This window comes from Loxodonta africana, chromosome 12 (genome assembly GCF_030014295.1).
Source record: "Loxodonta africana isolate mLoxAfr1 chromosome 12, mLoxAfr1.hap2, whole genome shotgun sequence".
In the NCBI taxonomy this organism is placed as follows: Eukaryota; Metazoa; Chordata; class Mammalia; order Proboscidea; family Elephantidae; genus Loxodonta; species Loxodonta africana.
The window spans coordinates 47,042,345-47,067,690 of record NC_087353.1 but is presented as its reverse complement, the minus strand read 5'-3'; the positions used below and the strand labels follow the sequence as shown (position 1 = coordinate 47,067,690).

The 25,346-nt window shown below is 42.7% G+C and overlaps 1 protein-coding gene across 1 annotated transcript in view; it reads left to right on the top strand.

Moving 5' to 3' along the window:
• CAPN13 (calpain 13) overlaps positions 1-25,346 on the top strand; it is a 149,911-nt gene that overhangs the window by 39,774 nt on the left and 84,791 nt on the right. Inside the window, 3 exon segments of the mRNA XM_064294765.1 lie at positions 17,792-17,928; positions 20,446-20,584; positions 21,638-21,712. Of these exon segments, the coding sequence (XP_064150835.1) occupies positions 17,792-17,928; positions 20,446-20,584; positions 21,638-21,712 (351 nt within the window).

Genomic DNA, 25,346 nt, shown 5'->3' with positions numbered 1-25,346 from the left:
AAGATTAATTAAAAAAAAAAACGCTCATAACAGGGAATCAGTGAAGTCAATATGTAAAAGATCACAATAATCAAAAAGAGGGACTAAATACAGGTGGCATAGAACTGCCATATGGAGAGGGACACAAGGCGATATAGGACAATACAAGTTAGGTTTTTACTTAGAAAAATAGGGGTAAATATTAAGGTAACCACAAAGAGGTATAACAACTCCATAACTCAAATAAAAACCAAGAAAAACGTAACGACTCAGCAAACATAAAGTCAAATACTATGAAAATGAGGAACACACAATTTACAACGAAAAAAGTCTCAGCACAAAAAAGGAAGTGGAAAAATGAAATTGTTAACAATACACATAAAAAGGCATCAAAATGACAGCACTAAACACACACACACAAAAAATTGTTTTTTTCACAAAAAACACATACTTGTCTATAATTACCCTGAATGTAAATGGATTAAACGCACCAATAAAGAGACAGAGAGTCTCAGACTGGATAAAGAAACACAATCCGTCTCTATGCTGCCTACAAGAGACACACCTTAGACTTAGTGACACAAACAAACTAAAACTCAAAGGATGGAAAAAAATATATCAGGCAAACAATAAGTAAAAAAGAGCAGGAGTAGCAATATTAATTTCTGACAAAATAGACTTTAAAGTTAAATCCACCATAAAGGATAAAGAAGGACACTACATAATGATAAAATTGACAATTGACCAGGAAGATATACCCATATTAAATATTTATGCACCCAATGATGGGGCTGCAAGATACATAAAACAAATTTTAACAGAACTGAAAAGTGAGGTAGACACCTCCACAATTATAGTAGGAGACTTTAACACACCACTTTCAGAGAAGGACGGGACATCCAGTAAGAAGCTCAATAGAGACACGGAAGACCTAATTACAACAATCAACCAACTTAACCTCATTGACTTATACAGAACTCTCCACCCAACTGCTGCAAAGTATACTTTTTTTTCTAGCGCACATGGAACATTCTCTAGAATAGACCACATATTAGGTCATCAAACAAACCTTTGCAGAATCCAAAACATCGAAATATTACAAAGCATCTTCTCAGACCACAAGGCAATAAAAGTGGAAATCAATAACAGAAAAATTAGGAAAAAGAAATCAAATACTTGGAAAATGAACAATACCCTGCTGACATTAAGAAGACATTAAGGAGGGAATAAGGAAATTCATAGAATGCAACGAGAATGAAAATACTTCCTATCAAAACCTCTGGGACACAGCAAAAGCAGTGCTCAGAGGCCAATTTATATTGATAAATGCACACATACAAAAAGAAGAAAGAGCCAAAATCAGAGAACTGTCCCTACAACTTGAACAAATAGAAAGTGAGCAACAAAAGAATCCATCAGGCACCAGAAGGAAACAAATAATAAAAATTAGAGCTGAACTAAATGAATTAGAGAACAGAAAAACAATTGAAAGAATTAACAAAGCCAAAAGCTGGTTCTTTGAAAAAATTAACTACATTGATAAACCATTGACCAGACTGACTAAAGAAATACAGGAAAGGAAACAAATAACCCGAATAAGAAACGAGATGGGCCACATCACAACAGACCCAACTGAAATTAAAAGAATCATATCAGAAAAACTGATAAGAAATTTGCAAACCTAGAACAAATGGATGAATTCCTGGAAAAACACTACCTACCTAAACTAACACAATCAGAAGTAGAACAACTAAATAGACCCATAACAACAACAACAAAAAAAGATTGAAACAGTAATCAAAAAACTCCCAACAAAAAAAAGCCCTGGCCCGAGGGGCGGAGCCAAGATGGCGGACTAGGCAGACGCTACCTCGGATCCCTCTTACAACAAAGACACGGAAAAACAAGTGAATCGATCACATACATAACAATCTACGAACCCTGAACAACAAACACAGATTTAGAGACGGAGAACGAACTAATACGGGGAAGCAGCGATTGTTTCCAGAGCCTGGAGCCAGTGTTCCAATCAGGTACGGCACAAGCACAGAGAGCTGCTCCACCCCCCTGAACTAACCCCGGGAGGGGGACCAGCCGGTTCCACGGGCGGCGTGGGACGCAGCCGGTAGGAGAAGTCCCCGGGAGGCAGTGACTGGTCTTGGAGCAGAAAGAGCAGCGTCCGAGCCGGAGCACCGTCCTGCAGGGATTTGGACTGGACGCAGGTACGGCATAAACATGGAGAGTTGCTCCACCCCCCTGAACTAACCCCGGGAAGGGGACCAGCTGGGTCACGCGGGCGGCGTGGGACGCAGCCGGTAGGAGAAGTCCCTGGGAGGCAGCAACTGGTATTGGAGCAGGGAGGACAACGTCCCAGCCGGGACACTCGGTCATGGCACAAGCACGGGGACCTGCCCCACCCATCTGAACTAACCCCAGGAGGAGGCCCAACTGGTTCTTGGAGGCGGCACGGCCACGTGGCTGGAGGGACGAGAAGTCCCCGGGAGGCAGCGACTGATTTTGGAGTCGAGAGTGCACCGTCCCAGTAGGGGAGCCTTGACGCTGGGCGTAGGGCTAGAAGCGGAGGATCTGACCGTGACTCCAGAGGGCCAGACCCCCCGGGGGCAGTCTCCACACAGCCAGCACACATAGGCGACACGCCCCACGGGAGTCTCAGATATAATAGTCATTCCAAGCAAGACAAGCAACTCTGGCTATATTCTGAGGTGCTACTCTCCTATCTCTCTGTTCCCTCCCCCACAATCCCCAGGCGGCTTCATTAACATCTGAATAGCCTGAGCCAGAGGGAGAACTTTGATAGGGATCTGACTGCATTTTTTTTTAGTGGATTTTCTGGAAAAACTAGTTTCCCAGTGATGGCTCGGAGACAACAATCCATATCAAACCACTTAAAGAAGCAGACCATGACAGCTTCTCCAACCCCCCAAACAAAAGAATCAAAATCTTTCCCAAATGAAGATACAATCTTGGAATTATCAGATACAGAATATAAAAAACTAATTTACAGAATGCTTAATGATATCACAAATGAAACTAGGATAACTGCAGAAAAAGCCAAGGAACACACCGATAAAACTGTTGAAGAACTCAAAAAGATTATTCAAGAACATAGTGGAAAAATTAATAAGTTGCAAGAATCCATAGAGAGACAACATGTAGAAATTCAAAAGATTAACAATAAAATAACAGAATTAGACAACGCACTAGGAAGTCAGAGGAGCAGACTCGAGCAATTAGAATGCACACTGGGACATCTGGAGGAGCAAGGAATCAACACCAACATAGCTGAAAAAAAATCAGATAAAAGAATTAAAAAAAATGAAGAAACCCTAAGAATTATGTGGGACTCTATCAAGAAGGATAACCTGCGGGTGATTGGAGTCCCAGAACAGGGAGGGGGGACAGAAAACACAGAGAAAACAGTTGAAGAACTCCTGACAGAAAACTTCCCTGACATCATGAAAGACGAAAGGATATCTATCGAAGATGCTCATCGAACCCCATTTAAGATTGATCCAAAAAGAAAAACACCAAGACATATCATCATCAAACTCACCAAAACCAAAGATAAACAGAAAATTTTAAAAGCAGCCAGGGAGAAAAGAAAGATTTCCTTCAAGGGAGAATCAGTAAGAATATGTTCTGACTACTCAGCAGAAACCATGCAGGCAAGAAGGGAATGGGACGACATATACAGAACACTGAAGGAGAAAAACTGCCAGCCAAGGATCATATATCCAGCAAAACTCTCTCTGAAATATGAAGGCAAAATTAAGATATTTACAGACAAACACAAGTTTAGAGAATTTGCAAAAACCAAACCAAAGCTACAAGAAATACTAAAGGATATTGTTTGGTCAGAGAACCAATAATATCAGATATCAGCACAACACAAGGTCACAAAACAGAACGTCCTGATATCAACTCAAATAGGGAAATCACAAAAACAAACAAATTAAGATTAATTAAAAAAAATACACATAACAGGGAATCATGGAAGTCAATAGGTAAAAGATCACAATAATCAAAAAGAGGGACTAAATACAGGAGGCACTGAACTGCCATATGGAGAGTGATACAAGGCGATATAGAACAATACAAGTTAGGTTTTTACTTAGAAAAATAGGGGTAAATAATAAGGTAACCACAAAAAGGTATAACAACTCTATAACTCAAGATAAAAACCAAGAAAAACGTAACGACTCAACTAACATAAAGTCAAGCACTATGAAAATGAGGATCTCACAATTTACTAAGAAAAACGCCTCAGCACAAAAAAGTATGTGGAAAAATGAAATTGTCAACAACACACATAAAAAGGCATCAAAATGACAGCACTAAAAACTTATTTATCTATAATTACCCTGAATGTAAATGGACTAAATGCACCAATAAAGAGACAGAGAGTCACAGACTGGATAAAGAAACATTATCCATCTCTATGCTGCCTACAAGAGACACACCTTAGACTTAGAGACACAAACAAACTAAAACTCAAAGGATGGAAAAAAGTATATCAAGCAAACAATAAGCAAAAAAGAAGAGGAGTAGCAATATTAATTTCTGACAAAATAGATGTTAGACTTAAATCCACCACAAAGGATAAAGAAGGACACTATATAATGATAAAAGGGACAATTGATCAGGAAGACATAACCATATTAAATATTTATGCACCCAATGACAGGGCTGCAAGATACATAAATCAAATTTTAACAGAATTGAAAAGTGAGATAGATACCTCCACGATTATAGTAGGAGACTTCAACACACCACTTTTGGAGAAGGACAGGACATCCAGTAAGAAGCTCAACAGAGACACGGAAGATCTAATTACAACAATCAACCAACTTGACCTCATTGACTTATACAGAACTCTCCACCCAACGGCTGCAAAGTATACTTTTTTTTCTAGCGCACATGGAACATTCTCTAGAATAGACCGCATATTAGGTTATCAAACAAACCTTTGCAGAGTCCAAAACATCGAAATATTACAAAGCATCTTCTCAGACCACAAGGCAATAAAACTAGAGATCAATAACAGAAAAACTAGGGAAAAGAAATCAAATACTTGGAAAATGAACAATACCCTTCTGAAAAAAGACTGGGTTATAGAAGACATCAAGGAGGGAATAAGGAAATTCATAGAATGCAACGAGAATGAAAATACTTCCTATCAAAACCTCTGGGACACAGCAAAAGCAGTGCTCAGAGGCCAATTTATATCAATAAATGCACACATACAAAAAGAAGAAAGAGCCAAAATCAGAGAACTGTCCCTACAACTTGAATAAATAGAAAGTGAGCAACAAAAGAATCCATCAGGCACCAGAAGAAAACAAATAATAAAAATTAGAGCTGAACTAAATGAATTAGAGAACAGAAAAACAATCGAAAGAATTAACAAAGCCAAAAGCTGGTTCTCTGAAAAAATTAACAAAATTGATAAACCATTGGCTAGACTGACTAAAGAAATACAGGAAAGGAAACAAATAACCCGAATAAGAAATGAGAAGGACCACATCACAACAGAACCAAATGAAATTAAAAGAATCATTTCAGATTATTATGAAAAATTGTACTCTAACAAATTTGAAAACCTAGAAGAAATGGATGAATTCCTGGAAAAACACTACCTACCTAAACTAACACATTCAGAAGTAGAACAACTAAATAGACCCATAACAAAAAAAGAGATTGAAACGGTAATCAAAAAACTCCCAACAAAAAAAAGCCCTGGCCCGGACGGCTTCACTGCAGAGTTCTACCAAACTTTCAGAGAAGAGTTAACACCACTACTACTAAAGGTATTCCAAAGCATAGAAAATGACGGAATACTACCCAACTCATTCTATGAAGCCACCATCTCCCTGATACCAAAACCAGGTAAAGACATTACAAAAAAAGAAAATTATAGACCTATATCCCTCATGAACATAGATGCAAAAATTCTCAACAAAATTCTAGCCAATAGAATCCAACAACACATCAAAAAAAGAATTCACCCTGATCAAGTGGGATTTATACCAGGTATGCAAGGCTGGTTTAACATCAGAAAAACCATTAATGTAATCCATCACATAAATAAAACAAAAGACAAAAACCACATGATCTTATCAATTGATGCAGAAAAGGCATTTGACAAAGTCCAACACCCATTCATGATAAAAACTCTTACCAAAATAGGAATTGAAGGAAAATTCCTCAACATAATAAAGGGCATCTATGCAAAGCCAACAGCCAATATCACTCTAAACGGAGAGAACCTGAAAGCATTTCCCTTGAGAACGGGAACCAGACAAGGATGCCCTTTATCACCGCTCTTATTCAACATCGTGTTGGAAGTCTTAGCCAGGGCAATTAGGCTAGACAAAGAAATAAAAGGTATCTGGATTGGCAAGGAAGAAGTAAAGTTATCACTATTTGCAGATGACATGATTATATACACAGAAAACCCTAAGGAATCCTCCAGAAAACTACTGAAACTAATAGAAGAGTTTGGCAGAGTCTCAGGTTATAAAATAAACATACAAAAATCACTTGGATTCCTCTACATCAACAAAAAGAACACCGAAGAGGAAATAACCAAATCAATACCATTCACAGTAGCCCCCAAGAAGATAAGATACTTAGGAATAAATCTTACCAAGGATGTAAAAGACCTATACAAAGAAAACTACAAAGCTCTACTACAAGAAATTCAAAAGGACATACTTAAGTGGAAAAACATACCCTGCTCATGGATAGGAAGACTTAACATAGTAAAAATGTCTATTCTACCAAAAGCCATCTATACATTTAACGCACTTCTGATCCAAATTCCAATGTCATATTTTAAGGGGTTAGAAAAACAAGTCACCAATTTCATATGGAAGGGAAAGAAGCCCCGGATAAGCAAAGCACTACTGAAAAAGAAGAAGAAAGTGGGAGGCCTCACTCTACCTGATTTCAGAACCTATTATACAGCCACAGTAGTCAAAACAGCCTGGTATTGGTACAACAACAGACACATAGACCAATGGAACAGAATTGAGAACCCAGACATAGATCCATCCACATATGATCAGCTGATATTTGACAAAGGACCAGTGTCAATTAACTGGGCAAAAGATAGCCTTTTTAACAAATGGTGCTGGCATAACTGGATATCCCTTTGCAAAAAAATGAAACAGGACCCATACCTCACACCATGCACAAAAACTAACTCCAAGTGAATCAAAGACCTAAACATAAAGACTAAAACGATAAAGATCATGGAAGAAAAAATTGGGACAACCCTAGGAGCCCTAATACAAGGCATAAACAGAATACAAAACATTACCAAAAATGATGAAGAGAAACCCGATAACTGGGAGCTCCTAAAAATCAAACACCTATGCTCATCTAAAGACTTCTCCAAAAGAGTAAAAAGACCACCTACAGACTGGGAAAGAATTTTCAGCTATGACATCTCCGACCAGCGCCTGATCTCTAAAATCTACATGATTCTGTCAAAACTCAACCACAAAAAGACAAACAACCCAATCAAGAAGTGGGCAAAGGATATGAACACACATTTCACTAAAGAACATATTCAGGCAGCCAACAGATACATGAGAAAATGCTCACGATCATTAGCCATTAGAGAAATGCAAATTAAAACTACGATGAGATTCCATCTCACACCAGCAAGGCTGGCATTAATCCAAAAAACACAAAATAATAAATGTTGGAGAGGCTGCGGAGAGATTGGAACTCTCATACACTGCTGGTGGGAATGTAAAATGGTACAACCACTTTGGAAATCTATCTGGCGTTATCTTAAACAGTTAGAAATAGAACTACCATAGAATCCAGAAATCCCACTCCTAGGAATATACCCTAGAGATACAAGAGCCTTCATACAAACAGATACATGCACACCCATGTTTATTGCAGCTCTGTTTACAATAGCAAAAAGTTGGAAGCAACCAAGGTGTCCATCGACAGATGAATGGGTAAATAAATTGTGGTATATTCACACAATGGAATACTACGCATCGATAAAGAACAGTGACGAATCTCTGAAACATTTCATAACATGGAGGAACCTGGAAGGCATTATGCTGAGCGAAATGAGTCAGAGGCAAAAGGACAAATATTGTATAAGACCACTATTATAAGATGTTGAGAAATACTAAACCTGAGAAGAACACATACTTTTGTGGTTACGAGGGGGGGAGGGAGGGAGGGTGGGAGAGGGTTTTTTATTGATTACTCAGTAGATAAGAACTGCTTTAGGTGAAGGGAAAGACAACACTCAATACATGGAAGGTCAGCTCAATTGGACTGGACCAAAAGCAAAGAAGTTTCCGGGATAAAATGAATGCTTCAAAGGTCAGCGGAGCAAGTGTGGGGGTCTGGGGAACATGGTTTGCGGGGACTTCTAAGTCAATTGGCAAAATAATTCTATTATGAAATCATTCTGCATCCCACTTTGAAATGTGGCGTCTGGGGTCTTAAATGCTAACAAGCGGCCATCTAAGATGCACCAATTGGTCTCAACCCACCTGGAGCAAAGGAAAATGAAGAACACCAAGGCCACACGACAACTAAGAGCCCAAGAGACAGAAAGGGCCACATGAACCAGAGACCTACATCATCCTGAGACCAGAAGAACTAGTTGGTGCCCAGCCACAATCGATGACTGCCCTGACAGGGAGCACAGCAGAGGACCCCTGAGGGAGCAGGAGATCAGTGGGATACAGACCCCAAATTCTCATAAAAAGACCAAACTTAATGGTCTGACTGAGACTGGAGGAATCCCGGCAGCCATGCTCCCCAGACCTTCAGTTGACACAGGACAGGAACCATCCCCGAAGACAACTCATCAGAAATGAAAGGGACTGGTCAGTGGGTGGGAGAGAGATGCTGATGAAGAGTGCGCTAATTATATCAGGTGGACACTTGAGATTGTGTTGGCAACTCTTGTCTGGAGGGGGGATGGGAGGATAGAGAGAGAGGGAAGCCGGCAAAATTGTCAAGAAAGGAGAGACTGAAAGGGCTGACTCAAGAGGGGGAGAGCAAGTGGGAGTAGGGAGTGAGATGTATGTAAACTTATATGTGACAGACTGATTGGATTGGTAAAAGTTCACTTGAAGCTTAATAAAAGTTATTAAAAAAAAAAAAAAAAAAGCCCTGGCCCGGACAGCTTTACTGCAGAGTTCTACCAAACTTTCAGAGAACAGTTAACACCACTACTACTAAAGGTATTTTGAAACATAGAAAGTGACGGAATACTGCCTCACTCATTCTATGAAGCCACCATCTCCCTGATACCAAAACCAGGTAAAGACATTACAAAAAAAGAAAATTACAGACCTATATCCCTCATGAACATAGATGCAACAATCCTCAACAATATTCTAGCCAATAGAATTCAACAACATATCAAAAAAATAATTCACCACGACCAAGTGGGATTTATACCAGGTATGCAAGGCTGGTTTAATATTAGAAAAACCATTAATGTAATCCACCATATAAATAAAACAAAAGACAAAAACCACATGATCTTATCAATTGATGCAGAAAAGGCATTTGACAAAGTCCAACACCCAGTTATGATAAAAACTCTCACCAAAATAGGAATTGAGGGAAAATTCCTCAACATAATAAAGGGCATTTATACAAAGCCAACAGCCAACATCATTCTAAATGGAGAGAACCTGAAAGCATTTCCCTTGAGAACGGGAACCAGACAAGGATGCCCGTCATCACCGCTCTTATTCAACATTGTGCTAGAGGTCCTAGCCAGAGCAATTAGGCTAGACAAAGAAATAAAGGGCATCTGGATTGGCAAGGAGGAATTAAAATTATCTCTATTTGCAGATGACATGATCTTATACACAGAAAACCCTAAGGAATCCTCCAGAAAACTACTGAAACTAATGGAAGAGTTTGGCAGAGTCTCAGGTTATAAGATAAACATACAAAAATCACTTGGATTCCTCTACATCAACAAAAAGAACACCGAAGAGGAAATAACCAAATCAATACCATTCACAGTAGCCCCCAAGAAGATAAAATACTTAGGAATAAATCTTACCAAAGATGTAAAAGACCTATATAAAGAAAACTGCAAAGTACTACTACAAGAAACTAAAAAGGACCTACTTAAGTGAAAAAACATACCTTGCTCATGGATAGGAAGACTTAACATAGTAAAAATGTCTATTCTACCAAAAGCCATCTATACATACAATGCACTTCCTATCCAAATTCCACTGTCATTTTTTAATGTGATGGAGAAACAAATCACCGACTCCATATGGAAGGGAAAGAAGCCTCAGATAAGTAAAGCATTACTGAAAAAGAAGAAGAAAGTGGGAGGCCTCACTCTACCTGATTTTAGACCATATTATACAGCCACAGCAGTCAAAACAGCCTGGTACTGGTACAACAACAGGCAAATAGATCAATGGAACAGAATTGAGAACCCAGATATAAATCCATCCACATATGAGCAGCTGATATTTGACAAAGGCCCAGTGTCAGTTAATTGGGGAAAAGATAGTCTTTTTAACAAATGGTACTGGCATAACTGGGTATCCATTTGCAAAAAAATGAAACAGGACCCATACCTCACACCATGCACAAAAACTAACTCCAAGTGGATCAAAGACCTAAACATAAAGACTAAAACGATAAAGATCATGGAAGAAAAAATTGGGACAACCCTAGGAGCCCTAATACAAGGCATAAACAGAATACAAAACATTACCAAAAATGATGAAGAGAAACCCGATAACTGGGAGTTCCTAAAGATCAACCACCTATGCTCATCTAAAGACTTTACCAAAAGAGTAAAAAGACCACCTACAGACTGGGAAAGAATTTTCAGCTATGACATCTCCGACCAGCGCCTGATCTCTAAAATCTATATGATTCTGTTAAAACTCAACCACAAAAAGACAAACAACCCAATCAAGAAGTTGGCAAAGGATATGAACACACACTTCACTAAAGAAGATATTCAGGCAGCTAATGGATACATGAGAAAATGCTCTCGATCATTAGCCATTAAAAAAAAAAAAACCATTAGAGAAATGAAAATTAAAACTAGGATGAGATTCCATCTCACTCCAACAAGGATGGCATTAATCCAAAAAACACAAAATAATAAATGTTGGAGGGGCTGTGGAGAGATTGGAACTCTTATACACTGCTGGTGGGAATGTAAAATGGTACAACCACTTTGGAAATCTATCTGGCGTTTTCTTAAAAATTTAGAAATAGAACTACCATACAACCCAGAAATCCCACTCCTCGGAATATACCCTAGAGAAACAAGAGCCTTCACACGAACAGGTATATACGCACACCCATGTTTATTGCAGCTCTGTTTACAATAGCAAAAAGCTGGAAGCAACCAAGATGTCCATCAACGGATGAATGGGTAAATAAATTGTGGTATATTCACACAATGGAATACTACGCATGGATAAAGAACAGTGAAGAATCTGTGAAACATTTCATGACATAGAGGAACCTGGAAGACATTATGCTGAGCGAAATGAGTCAGAGGCAAAAGGACAAATATTGTATAAGACCACTATTATAAGATGTTGAGAAACAGTATAAACTGAGAAGAACACATACTTTTGTGGTTACGAGGGGGGGAGGGAGGGAGGGTGGGAGAGGGTTATTTACTGATTAGTTAGTAGATAAGAACTACTTTAGGTGAAGGGAGGGACAATACTCAATACATGGAAGGTCAGCTCAACTGGACTGGACCAAAAGCAATTTCTTGTATTAACTGAATGCTTCAAAGGTCAGCAGAGCAAGGGCGGGGGTTTGGGGACTATGGCTTAAGGGAACCTCCAAGTGAATTGGCAAAATAATTGTATTATGAAAACATTCTGCATCCCACTTTGAAATGTGGCGTCTGGGGTCTTAAATGCTAACAAGCAGCCATCTAAGATGCATCAATTGGCCTCAACCCACCTGGATCAAAGGAGACTGAAGAACACCAAGGTCACACGATAACTATGAGCCCAAGAGACAGAAAGGGCCACATGAACCAGAGACTTACATCATCCTGAGACCAGAAGAACTAGATGATGCCCGGCAACAACCGATGACTACCCTGACAGGGAGCACAACAGAGAACCCCTGAGGGAGCAGAAGATCAGTGGGATGCAGACCCCAAATTCTCTTAAAAAGACCAGACTTAATGGTCTGACTGAGACTAGAGGAATCCCGGCGGTCATGGTCCCCAAACCTTCTGTTGGTCCAGGACAGGAACCAATCCCAAAGACAACTCATCAGACATGGAAGGGACTGGACAATGGGTGGGAGAGAGATGCTGATGAAGAGTGAGCTACTTGTACCAGGTGGACACTTGAGACTGTGTTGGCATCTCCTGTCTGGAGGGGAGATAGGAGGGTAGAGAGGGTTAGAAACTGGCAAAATTGTCACAAAAGGAGATACTGGAAGGGCTGAATCATTAGGGGTTGAGTAAGTGGGCGTATGGAGTAAGGTGTATAGAAACTTATACGTGACAGACTGACTTGATTTGTAAACGTTCACTTAAAGCTCAATAAAAATTATTAAAAAAAAATATGGAAGGAATACACAGAGTCATTTTACCAAAAAAGAATTGGTTGACGTTCAACCATTTCAGGAGGCAGCATATGATCAGGAACCTATGGTACTGAAGAGAGAAGTTCAAGCTGCACTGAAGGCATTGGTGAAAAACAAGGCTCCAGGAACTGATGGAATGTCAACTGAGATGTTTCAACAAACGAATGCAGAGCTGGAAGTGCTCACTTGTCTATGCCAAGAAATCTGGAAGACAGCTACCTGACCAACAAACTTGAAGAAATCCGCATTTATCCCTATTACCAAGAAAGGTGTTCCAATTGACTGCAGAAATGATTGAACAATATCATTAATATCACAGGCAAGTAAAATTTTGCTGAAGATCATTCAAAAGTGGCTGCAGCAGTATATCCTCAGGAAACTGCCAGAAATTAAAACCTGATTCAGAAGAGGATGTGAAACCACGGATATCATTGCTGATGTCAGATGGATCCTGGCTGAAAGCAGAGAATTCCAGAAAGATCTTTACCTGTGTTTTATTGGCCATGCAAAGGCATTTGACTGTGTGGATCATAGCAAATTATGGATAAAATTGTGAAGAATGGGAATTCCGAACACTTAATTGTTCTCATGAGGAACCAGTATACAGATCAAGAGACAGTCATTAGAACAGAACAAGGAGATACTGCATGGTTTAAAGTCAGGAAAGGTGTGCGACAGGGTTGTATCTTTTCACCATACCTATTCAATCTATATGCTGAGCAAATAATCTGAGAAGCTGGACTCTGTGAAGAAGAATGGGGCATCGAGATTGTAGGAAGATGCATTAACAACATGCATTATGTAGATGACACAACCTTGCTTGCTGAAAGTGAAGAGGACTTGAAGCACTTACTAATGAAGATCAGAGACCACAGCCCTCAGTATGGATTGCACCTCAACATAAAGAAAACAAAAGTCCTCACAACTGGACCAATGAGCAACATCATAATAAACGGAGAAAAGATTGAAGTTGTCAAGGATTTCATTTTACTTGGATCCACAATCAACATCCATGGAAGCAGCAGTCAAGAATTCAAGAGACACATTGCATTGGGCAAATCGGCTACAAAAGACCTCTTTAAAGTGTTGAAAAGCAAAGATGTCACCTTGAGGACTAAGATGTGCCTGACTCAAGCCATGGGGTTTTCAATCACCTCATATGCATGTGAAAGCTGGACAATGAATAAGGAAGACAGAAGAACTGACACTTTGAATTGTGGTGTTGGCAAAGATATACCATGAACTGCCAAAAGAACAAACAAATCTGTCTTGGAAGAAGTACAACCAGAATGCCCTTTAAAAGCATGGATGGTAAGACTATGTCTCATATACTTTGGACATGTTATCAGGAGGGATCTGTCTTTGGAGAAGGACATCATGCTTAGTAAAGTAGAGGGTCAGTGATAAAGAGGAAGACCCTCGATGAGATGGATTGACACAGTGGCTGCAACAACGGGCCCAAGCATAACAATGATTGTGAGGATGGCGCAGGACTGGGCAGTGTTCCATTGTGTTGTACATAGGTTTGCTATGGGTCGGAACCAACTCAATGGCACCTAACAACAACAAGAAGATGGTTACAGATGCACAAAATAATCCTGTTTTTTCTTGACTGATTTTTTGGTTTCTTGATTAGTCAAATTCTAAAAGATGGTATTGGAAGTTCTTGTGTTTTCAGGAGCTCTAGCTTTACCGTTTTCCTTCAATATTCTTTTAGAGCTCAAAGGTTTAAAACAGTGATGTCTTCTTGGTAGAATGAAAATCACATAACATCCCTCTTTGTTATACTTAATACCTTTGGCCTTGAATTCCCCTTTATCTGATATTCATATGCTATCTGATATTCATATGCCACTGTATCTTCCTGTTATGTGAATTTTCTTGGCATGCCTTTGCTCATCCCTTTATTATCCATTTCAGTTTTACTATGTTGCAGGTATGTTTCTTATAAAAAGCATATTTAAAATTCATTTCTCTCCACTGTTTCTTTCACCCTTCATTTTCCCTTATCTTGAGATTTTTGTTTGAATTTAATCCTCATTAAAAAAAAAAAAATTAGGTAGGAGTATTTCCTTTAATAATGAATGAATGTTTTTCTTTTGCTCTCACTTTAGAATCATATTTTGGCTAGGTTTAGGATTCTTGCTCACATTCCTTTACCTCAATAGTCTGTAACCAGTGTTCCATTGTTTTGTAGCTTCCAATGTTAGAGGTAAATCCAATGCTAATCTCATCTCTTGACTTTGTATGCAATACATTCTTTCAAACTTTAAGTTTATAAGAGGCCCTCTCTCTTTGAAGTTCAGAAATTTCTCTAGAATATGTCCAGGTGTGTACCTTTCAAAAATTAATACTACCTGGAATTCAGTGAATCCTCTCAGTCTGAAGATTTGCATCCTTTTTCTGCTTAGCCAAGTTTTTCTCGGCATCTCTGAGAGGTGCAAATGGTTAATGTGCTTTGCTGCAAAGCAAAAGGTTGGAGGTTCAAGTCTACCCAAAGGCATTTTGGAAAAAAGACTTAGCAATCTACTTCCAAAAAATCAGCCATTGAAAATCCTATGAACCACAGTTCTACTTTGATATACATGGGGTTGCCATGAGTTGGAGTTGACTCCATGGCAACTGGTTACCGGTAAGTTTCTCTCAGATATTTCTGGGTCTCCTTTATCCCATTTTCTCTTCATGGCAGGCCAACTATTTTCATGTTAGGTCTTATGATAAGCCCCCAGGTGTGCCAGTGCTGCTGACCCAAGGACCACACTGAGGAGCAAGAGAGGATCAAAGCTCCAGGTCTGTCTGGGCTCTCCTCAGGGCTCCAAGGGTTTGTGGCAGTTATTTAGATGCTCAGGACTCCCTGAGGCCCAGGCAGACACACTCTGCCCTTCTGAATGGTGAATAAAGCCTCACAGCTCACCAGGAGCACCTGCAGTGCTGAATGCTGTGCAGTCTCTTCTCATCCACTCTCTCTGCAAAAATCCATTGCCTGGGGCAACTTGGATGCTTTGCCCCGAACATTTCTCAAGGATGGGTGAAAAATGGCACCAGCATGATGCTTGGGGGGCACAGATATTGTCCAGACATCAGCCCTCCTCAACCAGAGAAGTCAACCAGGAAATGTAGGTCAGTGGCATCATTCTTGACCATCAGTTAAGTCATTTATATACTCTCTGGGAACAGCTTTCTTATCTGATGTTCCCTTTGTACAGGGAGAGCAAGTTTAGTCTGCATTACTGGTGTTAGAGGATGGGGGTGAGAGTGGCTTCTAAGGGAAACCACCTACAGGAGCTCACTGAAGCCAGGACTCACTCATTCTAGATAGCCTATCCTAGGTACAGAACAAAAAGCTAGTGAAGAGCAGTTCCTACTTTCAAACTACAGCCCCACTTTCACAATCTCATCTGATCCCAGTCACAGCTCTATAAGAATCTTACTCTTACCACTATATGAGAGACAAAGAAATTGAGTCACAGGAAATAGTGTCTTGCTCAGTGTCTGCTGTTCAGGTGACAAATAGCAAAACAGGATTTAAGCATACTTTCCCTGACTAGACACTTTCTATTGTGCCTTGCTACTCGCCTAAATACAAAATCCAGGTTGTGCTGTCCTTCAATCCCCCTCACCTAGAAGTTGGGATTGGCTTCCTCACTGCTTCTGAGGTGTTTTACATTCACCCTCCTAATAATAACCCTGTTGCTTTTCAGCCTCACCCCTTATGTGTCTTACTCTCACTGCAATAAGAATGCAAGTCCACAGCTGTGCCAGGACATACCCACAGTATCATACCATACTACACCATTCCATACCATAACATGCTGTGCCGTGCTGTGCTATCCCATACCACACCATACCTACCATGCCATGCCATGCCATGCCATAACACTTGCCATCAAATTGATTCTGATTTATGGTGATCCCATATGCATCAGAGTAGAACTATGCTACATAGGGTTTTAAATGGCTGAATTTTTGGAAGCAGATCACCAAGGCTTTCTTCCCAGATGACTCTGGGTAGACTCAAACCTCCAGCCTTTTGGTTAGCAGCTAAGTGCATTAACCATTCGTACCACCCAGGGACTCCAGCTGCAGTACAATGACATGTTAATGACTGTGAAAACATCTTCTTTGCTTTGTCTCCAATGGCTGACTTCTCTGTCTGGTCTCCAGCGCTGCCCTGATACTGTGTCCTCAGCTGGATGTGACAGCCCAGCATCTGGGACACCTAGCTGTGGGAAAGGCTGTGTGAATGGCTTCCTGTCACAGCCAAGCAGATGATCAATCACATCCACTCAGCTTTGCTCCAAGTCCACCTGGAGGAGGTCTGCCTTTATCAAGGCTCAGGCCTGAAGCTGGCAGTGCTGCTGCTCCTCCAGCACAGGAGAGACCGCAGAGAAACTCCAAAGGGCTGGCTCTAAGTATTCCTAATTTGGCGATGTCCCAAGTGAACCATTTAGAGTTGAATGCTGAAGGTTAAACTGCCTGTTTTGGAGAGGAATACCTGGTTCATTTGTGTTCCTAGCAGTAACAGCGAGCCAGTTCCACTTCTGCTGCTCTCGGGGCAGGGCCAGCTTGCTGGGAGGGGAGCCGGGCTGTAACTGCTCGTCCTCCTGAACCAGCATGTCATTCTGCCCCTAGGCCTCTGCCCACGCTGTCCCCCCTATCTGGAATGCTTTCTCTGTCTCCTTGCCACCTGTTTTAATCATGCCTTCTTGAGCCTTCAGCCCCTGGTGGGCTCTTCTGCCTCCAGTCAACACCCCTTATTTCCACTCTTCTTTGTTAATCCAGCATACACTCCCCCTCCTGCCATTTAGTGTACAAGATGTAACCGGAGAGTCTCAGAGATTTAGTGTATCTTTAAAGCTCACAAAGGAACCAGGACTTGCCAAAGTGAGGCCATAGTAGCAAAGTCAAACTAGAGTCCAAGTCTCCTTTCTCCCTGCCAATATTTTCCTTCACTACCTTTTTTTTTTTTTTACCTTGGTCTGTGACTCATTTTCTCCATCTGCCCGTTGAGCTGACATGCCTGTCCCCTGCCCAGCAAGCTGTGCTGGGATTGTATTCTGGAAAGAGTTAGTTGTTGCATTTGGGAGGTCATATGATAACAGTGGTTATCTTTTAGCTTGTAGGGGGCATGCTCCAGGGCCCTGTCTTGCCCCCACTCTACTAAGGTGTGTGCTCATCTCTCTTCCAGTTCTGGCAGTGTGGACAGTGGGTGGATGTGGTGGTTGATGACTGCCTGCCCGTCCTGCACCATCTGTACCTCTTAGTGTATTCTCACAGAGACAACAATGAGTTCTGGCCCTGCCTGCTGGAGAAAGCCTATGCCAAGTAAGGACGGGCCTGGCCCTCCCTGGGGCCTGATCTCCACTGCCTCTTGCCCTGATAAAAGCTCTTTAACAGCTGGCTCCAGGGCTTTTGACAGCAATGTTGATTACAAGCAATGGTCCCAGGAGCAGCAGGGCCTTTGCCACCTGGCTGGGCAGCCTCCTTAAACAATCACTGTGTGCAAGGCCCTGCGTTGGAGCTATTAGGAGGGACCCATAGGCACATACCAAGGGGGAGGCAGGGCATGGCAGGGCAGAGATTTTCACTGACAGCGATATTATTGCAAAGGCTGGTATAAAGGCCCAAATGAAATATAGTGTCATAATCAAATCTGATGAGAGAAGACAGCAAACAATCCTGACTTTCTGAAGCTCTAGAGAGGAGGTGGCATTTGAGGGAGGCCTTGAATGATGGGTAGAATTTTAGCAAGAGGAGAGAAGCTATGGGGGTGGGAGTCATTCCCAGCAGAGGGCATGGTTCAAGGCAAGGCCTAGGGGCAGGACAGTTCAAGCTGAGGTCCCAGGTAGTTGGGGGTCTGGTGTGGCTGCTGTCAGATGGCATTTATATGTGGGGACAGTGGCAGGAGCTAGAGTTGCTCTTTATTATACTGTCAAATCAGTTGGCCTGAAGTGATGGGGACAGAGCCCAACAGCTGCTCCTCTGGAATGGATCAGGTGCAGCCCTGTGTGAGGTCAGGTAGGACCCCTGAGCATATTGCCAGGAAGGGCTGTTAGAGTGAGCAGAAGGTCCCATCACATTGCTGTGCTCTGCAATGAGTTCCAGGACTTCAGTCCATGTGAACTGACAGTACATGTAGACAATCAATAGTCAGGCATTCAGACCAGCCAGGCTTTGCAGTTCACTAAGTAAGCTCCCCACGTGGACAAGGCTCCCCACGTTGACAAAGAACAAACAAATCTGTCTTGGAAGAAATATAGCCAGAATGCTCCTTAGAAGCAAGCATGGTGAAACTTCGTCTCACATAGTTGCACCTTGCATAGTTCAGATATGTTAACCGGAGGGAGTAATCCCTGGAGAAGGACATCATGCTTGGTAAAGAAGAGGGTCAGCAAAGAAGAGGAAGACCCTCAATGAGATGGATTGACACAGTGGCTGCAACAATGGACTCAAGCATAACAACGATTGTGAGGATGGTGCAAGACCAGGCAGAGTTTCATTGTACATAGGGTCGCTATGAGTCAGAACTGACTTGATGGCATCTAACAACAACAAGCAAGCTCCCCAGAGATAAGAGTCTAGTACCAGTCATGACCCTTGTCAGAGACCGGGAGAGACAGAAAGGGAAGATTTAGAGCCTGTTTTATAGCAAGTTGAGACAGGTCTGTCTTATGGTAGTTTCTGCAGAATTGTCCCTTTGTTCTGTGTATCCTTAGCTTTCTTTAGCAAAGACTTTCCAAGTCATCCATTGCACTTACGCTTGCAGTGGTGTTCTGTGTATAGTGGATGCTTGATACATATTTGTTGAGGTGAACTTTCTTGGTCTTCAGGAGGAGAGAATGGCAGAGGTGGAAACATGGTGGGAAAGGAGTCTCCAAGTGGCCCTCAGAACTGGTCCAGTCAGCCTCACTTTTTCCAGTGGACAGGGTGAGGGCCAGAGAGGGAAAGCGCTTTGGGGTGTGTAACGTAACACTCATCCTCCCCTAGGTTACCTTCAGTAAAGTCAGCATACCTGCCTAAAGATTTGGGGGATGAATGGATTAATTCTAAGAATGTGAAAGGGCTCTAAATCCTGTTCAAAGTTTGCACAGAGAGAGCACAGAGGCTGCATTTGGCCACAGTGGCATCAGGGTTACTGACTGTGAGCTCAGTGAGGGCAGGAAGGGAGTTTTGTTTATGTTTAAATGCTCAGAGCCTAGCACAGTGCCTGGCATACAAGTATGTACAGTGAAACTTGTGAGAGCCAGAACTCAATGGGACTCTCTTGTTTTTCAGAGTCTCACAAGTTTTCTGGATTTGACAGGGTGCAGTCTTAATACTTTTCCATTGCTTTTTATTATCGGAAAATATTTGAGTTTTCTTTTTCTGACATGTTTCTGCCTTACGCAGGTTCTGGCATTTGCAGGTTTTACTGTACTTAAAACTATTGTTAAACTGAACAGAAAGCAGATCGTCATCATGTCTAATATTTATTAAGGCTTGCCATGTGCCAGGCACTACAACCCCTACAGCCCCGCGAGGCTAAGTAACTTGGCCAAGGTCAAAGAACTAAATACGCAGTAAGGTTGAGATTCATCCTGGGTTGTGCTCCAGCACCTTCACCCATAACCTCTACACAAGACTGCCACTTGTGGGGCCTGGGGGCAAGGGGAGGAAGGTGGTGAGGACAGTGTGAGCCCCTGGACTGGTGGTGTAGGTAGACTCTCCATCCATGAGAACAGGAGGTAGAGGCCTGGGCAGGTATGGAGCAGGCGGCCCTTCCCCTGGGAACGATGCTGTCTCCCCTCCAAGAGTATCTCAACGAAGGCACCACAAGGGTTGACCCGATTTTCTCACCCCCAGACTACATGGATCCTATTTCTACCTGCATGGTGGCCACCTCCCTGATGCCTTGGTGGACCTCACCAACTCTGACCTGTACTCCTCCCCTTCCAACCTGGTGGTGGTGGTGAGGACTGCGGCCTGGGCTGGTAGCCTGTTGGCCTGACTACTCCATCAGGGGTAAGTGCAGAGCCCCTGCAGCAGAATATAGGGATCCCTATGAACTGCTTAGAGCCTTTCCTCACCCAGGGGTCTTCGGTCAAGGTCCCATTCAGCTGCTGAGGATAAGGGCAAAGCAGTCACTACTGAGTACTTATTGTATCCTTTACCTAGGTGGGCTCATTGAATCCCTACCATAGCTCTTCCTTTGATACAGGGCTGTCAAAATTCATTTTCCCAAAGAGGAAATGGGCTTTGTAAGGCTCAGTAAAATGCTCATGATCACACAGCTAATAAGTGGCAGAGCAGGGGTTTAAATGCTGCTGTCCACTCTAAAGCCTTGCCTACTACTTCTCTGTGACCCAGAGCCATAGGGTCCAGAGTGACTGGGGGCATTACCCTGGGAGGCTAACAGCTCTCACTGCACATAGCTCCTTTGCACTTGGCCTTGAGTGTACAGAGATCCTGTCCTTGAGTCCTCTGATTCTCACTCACTCTACAGGCAGTACCCAAGGGTGGTATGTTCCATTAAGGAAGCTTAAATGACCCTCCAAATTATTTGAGTCTGTTCTGAGACAGCTGGCTCGCTATTAGCAGTGATGCTTCCTTCACTCTTCAAACATGTAGCTTTGAGTCACACATCCCTCATCCAAAATGCCACCAGAAAACTAAGATGCACATTAAATCCCAATTACTCTTGGGTGAGACTCTTGGTCTTGCAAAAGACCCAACAGACACGTTTTGTGCTGTGTCTCAGTAATGACAAGTGATTAGAGAATCAAGCAGTCCTGGTCTTCAGAGTTTTGTTTGGTTCTATCCTTATTGGGGGTAGTTTCCTGGGGCACAAAATATGTGGGGCCTCAACCCCCAGTCAGCCTACAAGCTGCCTCTCTAGAAAGGAGTTTCAGCAACATATGTCAGTGCAAGTGAGTCAGTGAGGCCAGTCTCATCCAGCAACGGCTCTGCTGCTGATTGGATCGGCTCTGTTGCTGATTGGATCGTACTTTTCCATTTCTCTAAAGTTTAATGCGTGGTATGCTTTTTTCCTTTGCAGCCTACAGGCAAGGATGATGTGGTGAGGAATGGCCTGGTGAGCCACCACACCTATACAGTAACAGGAGCTGAGCAGGTAAGGCTGGTCTGACTGTCCCTCCCATGGCCCGGGGCACCCCTAATCAGGGGTCAGAATCAAGTAGTCCACAAAGCAACTGAGATGAGTATTTATCACCATTTCCCCCGTCTTGACACCCACATGGAGAGAACTTCAATTCCTTTGGTGTATCTGGAAGTTCTGGCTCCAGTATCCTTCTCCCCCAGGTACCCACCAGAGATCTTGCTCTCCTTGAACTGATCTCACACAGGTCTGCCAAGAATCCAGCTAAACTGAAGGATTAGCCCAAAAAGAAGGCAGAATGAACTACTCCACTGATTCTGAGAGAAGCCTTGCCCTGAAACAGGTTTTATTCATTAGGTACAAGCTAAACTGCTGTAACAAAGACACTCCAAATGATATGGGCTTAAAGAAGATGAAATTCACTTCTCCCCTGTTGTCATGGATTGAATTGTGTCCCCCCAAAATATGCATTAACTTGGTTGGGCCATGATTCCCAGTGTTCTGCGGTTGTCCTCAACTTTATGATTGTAATTTTATGTTAAAGAGGATTAGGGTGGAATTGTAAAACCCTTACCAGGTCATATCCCTGATCCAATGTAAAGGGAGTTTCCCTGGCGTGTGACCTGCACCACCTTTTATCTCTCAAGAGATAAGACTAATAAGATACTTGTGTAAGCAGGTGGTTCCAGGGGTGGTAGATTGCTTGGCCATCCTCAGCATGGGGCTTCTCTTGTGAGCCCAAGGCAGCTGCTCCCTTTGTCTCCCAGCCAGGGGAGGTGAGAGGCCAGGTGAACATCTTCCATCCATACAAAAGACATGATCAGAAATGGCATGCATCAATTCCACTCATATCCCATTCATCAGAGCTTAGTCACATGGCCACACTGAGGCACAAGGGAAGCTGGGAAATATATTGTATATCTGAGCTGCCATACTTCCAGAAAAACTTTATTCCATGGAAGAGAGGAGGACAGCTATTGGGGACAGATGGCAGTCTTTCCCTTGATCCAAGAACTGACTTTGGAGGGCAAATGCATGTAATTACTGTCTGCAGTGTAATTCAGTCGGGAAAACATTACTAAGCCCCTCCATTCATAAATGAAGATCCGGAGGCCTGAGAGAGGAAGTGTTTCATGAAGTGATGCAGCTATTTAATGACCTGCCTGGGCCAGAATCCACGGCTCCTCTGCTCCATCTATGATTACCACGGTGCTGGGCGATGATAATGTTTCCTAGTCGTATGATGATTTCCTGCAAATGTTATCCCATATCTCTTTTTCCCACAGCTCTTAAGGTCTAATAATATCTTCTAAGGCCTAAGAAATGTGTTCCAAATTCCAGGGCACATTTTTTACAGGTACTTGTGGGCTCAGGAATGCAGAGTGCAGGTTACATTTCAGCATGCTTTCTCTCATGCACCCTCTCAGACTTGCCCTCTCTCTGTATATCAATCTGCCTCTGTCCGTTGACCTAAAACCAGTTGCTCCATTGTTTCGTGCTTTGGTGAGTGTTCCAGTCCACAAAATGGGGTCAGTATCTCCTGTCTGCTGCCTGTCTCCCTAAGATAAAAAAAAAAAAAAAACCTAAGATAAGTCAGCTACAAAATGCTTCCTCTGCCAGGGTCTAGGATACAGTAGGTACCTATTAAACATGCATTGCCTCAGCGGTTGAGCGCACTTGCATGAGTGAATGATGGATTTGCCCTTGGCCTATGAGGATGACATTACTGATGCCCCATCACAGAACATGTGTGAGAAACTCGAAAGACATGTCCCACAAGCCAGGAAGAGACTTCTAGCTAAACCCAGGCCAGAAGAGATTCCAGCCACAGTGGCTCCAGACTCCCTTCCTCTGGATTGTACTTTGTCCCCTCTGCCTCACCTTCCTAAGCCCTCTCCTGAATTCTCAACGGGGACAGCCAGTATCACCACCACACCTGGCCACATATGGATTCTCTGCTCCCCACAGCTCTCCTGTCCCAGATGTGGACAAGTCTAGGGAGAGTAAATTGGTTTTATCTCTTGTGCCAACTCTGACCAATTGGCAATGTTCTGGAGCTGCTTCCAGATTTGGGGGAAAAGAGAGCTGTGATTGGTGATATCTGTGTTGGCTACAGAATGAAGGAGCTGTGTTACCTGCACTAAGTATTTTGCCACCCCTGGACAATGCCCTTTTTGCACATTGTGGCAGCCTGTTTCTCCTGAGAACACGGGAAAAAGGGACTTTTGCATGCGGAGGTACTGATGGTGACGCCTTTGAATTATGGTGTTGGTGAATAATATTGAATATACCAGGAACTGCCAAAGGAATAGACAAACCTGTCTTGGAATTTCAACCAGAATGTTTCTTAAGGGCAAGGATGGTGAGATTACATCTCACATACTTTGAACATGTTATCAGGAGGGATTCAGTCCCTGGAGAAGGACATCGTACTTGCCAAAGTAGAGGGTCAGAGAAAAAGTGGAAGACCCTCAACGAGATGGATTGACACAGTGGCTACAACAATGGGCTTAAGCTTAGCAACGTTCATGAGAATGGCGCAGGACTGGGCGGTGTTCCGTTCTCTGATACATAGGGTCACTATGAGTAGGAAGCGACTCGATGGCACCTACCAACACAACAGAGAGTGGGCTTAGCTGTGGTTTGGGCTTCTGATGAGTGCACTCACACGCCCAAAGATTTGAGTTGTTTTTATAATTGTGAGGACAGAGTACACTGAGCCATCTAACAGGGTCCCTGGCCTGTGACAGCAGGGGTCAAGACTAGGGAACTTGTACAGTCCATTTTGCCCTGCCATTCTGTGGCCTCTGACACTTCCCCAGCTTGTGTTCTAAGGAGCACTAGCCTGGCAAGGTCCTTTGCGAAAACAGGTTTCCAAATATGTTTGGAAAAGGCTGCATACCATCTATTCTTCTGGGAGAGTCATAATGTACATTAGTATTTTAAAGGTTCCGTATTAAAGACACAAACACAATTTGGTTTTAATCTAAAAGTGGCCATAAAATCATTTTTCCTAGGAGTAACTATTAATGGCCCGTGAAACTAGCATTGAAGAGAACACATTGGTTGAAGCATTTTCTAGGGTAGATAACCTGGGCCTCCTCTTGCCCAGTGGCACCCTTTCTGAGAGAACTGACCAGGCTCAGGGGTATAGTCAGTAGCCAGGGCAGTGAGGCACCTGAGCCAGCCCATTTCTGGATGTGGCCATGACCTTGGCTTTGAATGTAACCCCTGAGACACCCGGCCAAGGCTCATGTAGTCACCAGTGGCACACTGTCATAAGACGCAACATAGTCAAACAAGGGCCAAGAACTTGACTTGGGTAAAGTTGTGGCTAGACCTCTGAACCACAAGTCTAAGATTTCACCAGGCCATAAATGCAGTGTGCTTTTTAATCTGTTCGTCCTCCCTCCAGGTGGGATACAGACAGAAAGATAAATGAAATTGGCATTTTTTATTATGCACCCAGCTGGGTTGGAGACTCCCCTAGGCAAGGGGGTGTTTATCGGCATTTAGCCCTGCTTCCAGCCCCACTGAATCATCATCCGCTCTTCCCCCCTGTGCATGTCTGAGCCAGCCCCTGACCATCCACTAGGCACCGAGGGTCTCATTAAGCTCTTTGGGCCACCAGGTGGCCATATCTCATATC